The sequence below is a fragment of the Oncorhynchus masou genome, chromosome 13, assembly GCF_036934945.1.
Source record: "Oncorhynchus masou masou isolate Uvic2021 chromosome 13, UVic_Omas_1.1, whole genome shotgun sequence".
NCBI lineage: Eukaryota > Metazoa > Chordata > Actinopteri > Salmoniformes > Salmonidae > Oncorhynchus > Oncorhynchus masou.
The window spans coordinates 9858155-9864154 of record NC_088224.1 but is presented as its reverse complement, the minus strand read 5'-3'; the positions used below and the strand labels follow the sequence as shown (position 1 = coordinate 9864154).

Sequence of the window (6000 nt, the reverse complement as noted above, 5' to 3'; positions counted from 1 at the left end):
CATATATTTTAGTCAGATAGACAGTAATACATGTATAGTGGTACTATAACACATATATTTTAGTCAGATAGACAGTAATACATGTCTAGTGGTACTATAACACATATATTTTAGTCAGATAGACAGTAATACATGTCTAGTGGTACTATAAAACGTATATTTTAGTCAGATAGACAGTAATACATGTCTAGTGTTACTATAAAACGTATATTTTAGTCAGATAGACAGTAATACATGTCTAGTGGTACTATAACACATATATTTTAGTCAGATAGACAGTAATACATGTCTAGTGGTACTATAAAATGTATATTTTAGTCAGACAAACAGTAATACATGTCTAGTGGTACTATAAAACATATATTTTAGTCAGACAGACAGTAATACATGTCTAGTGGTACTATAAAACATATATTTTAGTCAGACAGACAGTAATACATGCGTCTCATGCTGTGCTAACTGTATAAACCTCGTTATTAAAAGTGATACTGTATAAACCTCTGTTTTAAATAGTGATACTGTATCAACCTCTGATTAAAGGTGATACTGTATAAACCTCTGTTATTAAATACCTGCTCTTTCTCTCTCTCTCTGTCCCATTGGTGGTGGTGGTGGTGACTGCAGGGGCATGATGCCTACTCCTCCTGGCTCCCTCCCTCTGCAGTGGTGGCATATAAACACAGACAGCTCAGAGCTCACGTGATACTACAGTGGTCTGCTGTATAAACAGGGCGGCGCTGCTGCGCTCTAACTGGAGCACGGGCTATAGGTACACCCACATGATAATCTACTGTATCAACCTCTGTTATTAAATAGTGATACTTTCAACCTCTGTTATTAAAAGTGATACTGTATCAACCTCTGTTATTAAATAGTGATACTGTATATCTGTTATTAAATAGTGATACTGTATAACCTCTGTTATTAAATAGTGATACTGTATCAACCTCTGTTATTAAATAGTGATACTGTATCAACCTCTGTTATTAAATAGTGATACTGTATCAACCTCTGTTATTAAATAGTGATACTGTATAAACCTCTGTTATTAAATAGTGATACTGTATCAACCTCTGTTATTAAATAGTGATACTGTATCAACCTCTGTTTAAATAGTGATACTGTATCATCCTCTGTTATTAAATAGCGATACTGTATAAACCTCTGTTTTAAATAGTGATACTGTATAAACCTCTGTTATTCTGATACTGTATAAACCTCTGTTTAAATAGTGATACTGTATCAACCTCTGTTATTAAATAGTGATACTGTATAAACCTCTGTTTAAATAGTGATACTGTATAAACCTCTGTTATTAAATAGTGATACTGTATCAACCTCTGTTTAAATAGTGATACTGTATCAACCTCTGTTATTAAATAGTGATACTGTATAAACCTCTGTTATTAAATAGCGATACTGTATAAACCTCTGTTTAAATAGTGATACTGTATAAACCTCTGTTATTAAATAGTGATACTGTATAAACCTCTGTTTAAATAGTGATACTGTATAAACCTCTGTTTTAAATAGTGATACTGTATCAACCTCTGTTATTAAATAGTGATACTGTATAAACCTCTGTTATTAAATAGCGATACTGTATAAACCTCTGTTTAAATAGCGATACTGTATCAACCTCTGTTATTAAATAGCGATACTGTATAAACCTCTGTTTAAATAGTGATACTGTATCAACCTCTGTTATTAAATAGTGATACTGTATCAACCTCTGTTATTAAATAGTGATACTGTATCAACCTCTGTTTAAATAGCGATACTGTATAAACCTCTGTTATTAAATAGTGATACTGTATCAACCTCTGTTATTAAATAGTGATACTGTATAAACCTCTGTTATTAAATAGTGATACTGTATAAACCTCTGTTATTAAATAGTGATACTGTATAAACCTCTGTTATTAAATAGTGATACTGTATAAAACCTACACATGTACATGTGAACTGTTGTCTGGCATTTAAATTTGTTGCTAAACCATTTTGTTACGCTATGTAGTATCAACCTCTGTTTAATCAACCCTGGTTCAGTCAGTCTCCAATTAAATACTGTACAATGTGTTCTGTAGTACCGCTGATAGAAATAGTGTGTCATGCAGTTTGGCAACTCTCAAGAGAGTTGCAGTGTGTCCTCTGATTCTGTGAGTGTATTTGTGAGTGAAATACCTGTATGAACTCTGGGGTGGACTGTGGTCTGGAGCTCTGTGTCTTGGAGACTGTACCTAAACCTCTGTTACCTTGATACTGTATCACCTCTGGTCTCTTCCTGGATGGTATTCAATAGTGATACTGCCCTCTCTGCTAAAGCGTGACTGGCGGCCCTGCGCGGTGGATACTGTATAAACCACTGTTTAAATAGGGGCAGGGCAGAAGTCAAAGGGGGCATACTGGCATCCCTGGATTAAATAGTGGGACATAATGGGAGCACTGACTAAATAGGATGCTCTTGTCTGGAGTGGACACCATGGCTGTATAAACCTCTGGGAGGAGAGGAGGGAGGAGGAGATGAGGGAGAGGATAGAAAGGAGTTAAAATAGGGAAGTAGAACCTCTGAGAGGAGAAGGAGAAATGGTTAAAATAAATCACATCCAAGTTATTAAAGAGGAACCATAAAACCTGCAGTATGTACATCAGGTTTCTGTATACTCACACTCAGCATCAAATTTGTTGCTAGCCATTTACTTACACTCAGCATACTCACACTCAGTTTAATCAACCCTGGTTCAGTCAGTCTCCAATTAAATACTGTACAATGTGTTCTGTAGTACCGCTGATAGAAACTCAGCATGGCAACTCTCACACTCAGCATAATGACATACTCAGCATACTGAACTCTGGGGTGGACTGTGGTCTGGAGCTCAGCATCTTCACACTCAGCATACTCTCCAACTCAGCATACTCACACTCAGCGTGACTCACACTCAGCATAATGACATACTCAGCATACTCACACTCAGCATACCAAACTCAGCATACTCACACTCAGCATACCAAACGGGGGCATAATGGGAGCACTCAGCATACCAAACTCAGCATGATGACATACTCATCCTCAACATAATGACACTCAACATAATGACACTCAACATAATGACACTCAACATAAGGGACACTCAACACAATGACACTCAAGACTCAACACAATGACACTCAGAAATGAAAACAAATGACACTCAACAGAATGACAAACATAATGACACTCAACACAATGACACTCAACATAATGACACTCAACATAATGACACTCAACATAATGACACTCAACATAATGACACTCAACATAATGACACTCAACACAATGACACTCAACATAATGACACTCAACATAATGACACTCAACATAATGACACTCAACATAATGACACTCAACACAATGACACTCAACATAATGACACTCAACATAATGACACTCAACATAATGACACTCAACATAATGACACTCAACACAATGACACTCAACATAATGACATACTCAACACAACATAATGACATACTCAACACAACATAATGACATACTCACACACATGACATAATGACACTCAACATAATGACACTCAACATAATGACACTCAACATAATGACACTCAACAACTCAACATAATGACACTCAACATAATGACACTCAACACTCAACATAATGACACAACATAATGACATACTCAACATAATGACACTCAACATAATGACACTCAACATAATGACACTCAACACAGCATAATGACATACTCAACACAGCATAATGACATTATCAACACAACATAATGACATACTCAACATAATGACACTCAACATAATGACATACTCAACACAGCATAATGACATACTCATAAACACAACATAATGACATACTCAACACAACATAATGACATACTCAACACAACATAATGACATACTCAACATAACATAATGACATACTCAACACAACATAATGACATACTCAACACAACATAATGACATACTCAACACAACATAATGACATACTCAACACAACATAATGACATACTCAACACAACATAATGACATACTCAACACAACGACACTCGCACATACACGCGCACACACTCGCACCTTATTGAAGGCAGTTCCTCGTGCGACCACTAGGGCGCAGCGAAACGACATAGACTAGAGCGTGTACCTGTAAGGATGGACGACGTGACAAATGGAACAGGCCCTTGGGAGTAGGAGGTGAACGATCCAAACAACTCAAACCAGTCAAACATCACTGGCACTGAAGAGAGTGAGAATCAAATCAGAGACAGAATCCTACGTGGCCTGAGACTGGTGTCATGTGACCACACAAAGTGTGATACGTCTATAGAGGTAGAAATCTTCTTTGTAAAAGCTGCTGCAAAGCCAAGTGAGAACACAACGAGGCCAGAACACAACGAGGCCAGAACACAACGAGGACAGAACACAAAAAGGCCAGAACACAACGAGGCTAGAACACAACGAGGCCAGAACACAACGAGCCCAGAACATAAAAAGGCCAGAACACAACGAGTCTAGAACACAAAAAGCCCAGAACACAACGAGGCCAGAACAATCAGATCCATAGCTCAGCAAAAAAGGATTTCAGAGGAAGACACAGACAATATGGAGCTGTGGTTATTATAAGAGAAGCGTAGGGGGGAAATGCTATGCTATCCTATCCTCTCAATAAGAAGTTCCCACTTGTGAAAGTTAAGACGATTCTGACTTCTACTGTTGCGTCGTAGAGTTGTTTTAAGTCTCCTGCCATTTACCTCACAGAACCGTGGGTGTCTTGGGACTGACGGGATCCCACAGGAAGTCATAATGATTTTTATTTAGCTCACACACAGGCTCAGCGGCTGCCATAGCTAATAATGTAACATTGTCCTCAGGAACCAAAGCAAAGCCACATATCCCAGCAGGCATGTCGAGTTGTTAAGTCTGGCGTTGTCTCTTGAAAAACAAGGTCAGTTCCTGGGTGAGTAAGCGCAGGGTGGAGGGCTCTCCTTCAAAATCGACTTCCTGTATGTGCTTGGGGTTTCTCAGGATCCAAAGCAAAGCCACATAATATCCCAGCAGACATGTCGAGCAGCTTGTCAAGCTTGAGACAACCGCAAGGTCATTTCCTGGGCGAGTAAGCAATGGGTCAGTAAGTTGCTCTTCCCATAGCTACCTGGGGGTGGTGGTATGAGTGATGCAGGCGGATCGTGGTCCAGCAGCACAAACCATCAGTGAGTGGTGGAGGTTGGAACAGGGTGGAACAGACACAGAGCATGCTGATGATGCCGAGGTTGGTTAAGCTACAGCAGGGTTATGTTGAGCAGAATTCAAGAACCTTGACAAAATTCACAGGTTTTCCAGAAATCCCGGCTGGAAGATTCCCGGATTTCCTGCTTATTCCCCCCTGATTCCGGGAAACATCCAACCAGGATTTCTGGAAAACCTGAGAATTTTGAAAAAATTACCGGAATGTTACAAAAAATTCCAACATTTTGAAAAAATTACCAGAATTTTGGACACCCTTTAGAAGGAGGAGCTGTGGCAAACAAAGCGTGGCCAAATCATTCAGTACCTGGTGGTTTCAAATAGACACGCTTGTCCAACAACAAAAAACAATCATCATCCCACCTCTACCCACTGTAGTTTGGTTCAGTCCACCACACATCTTACTCTCCTGGTCAGTGGCCTCAGCTCCACCCTCTTCCACACCACTCTAAGGAAGTGTGCCTCATCAGCACAAAACACTGGTTTCCTCTTCCTCCTTCCTGGTTCTCCTCCTGGATGTCCTCCTGGATGTCCTCCTGGTTCTTCTTTATCATGACACCATGTCTTCTCTCTGTATCCGTGACAGCCTCGTGCTTAACCTGACGGGGATGTTGCTCAACCGGAGATGACGTGACTGGGAAGAAGGCCAGTTGTCAATCATGAAACAGCTACCATGCCAACCAACCACATTCAGCTTTTAGTTTTAATAGGACTTTTCATGATCTCCATAGAGGAAGAAGTCTCCTG

The 6000-nt window shown here is 39.5% G+C and overlaps 1 protein-coding gene across 1 annotated transcript in view; it reads right to left on the bottom strand.

Annotated features, from left to right (window-relative positions):
- The window catches only part of LOC135551638 (protein 4.1-like), a 131598-nt gene that overhangs the window by 59228 nt on the left and 66370 nt on the right, over positions 1 to 6000 (bottom strand). The window contains exon 12 of the mRNA XM_064982822.1: positions 2407 to 2486. Coding sequence (XP_064838894.1) covers positions 2407 to 2486 — 80 coding nt within the window. The remainder of the gene's footprint in view (positions 1 to 2406; positions 2487 to 6000) is intronic.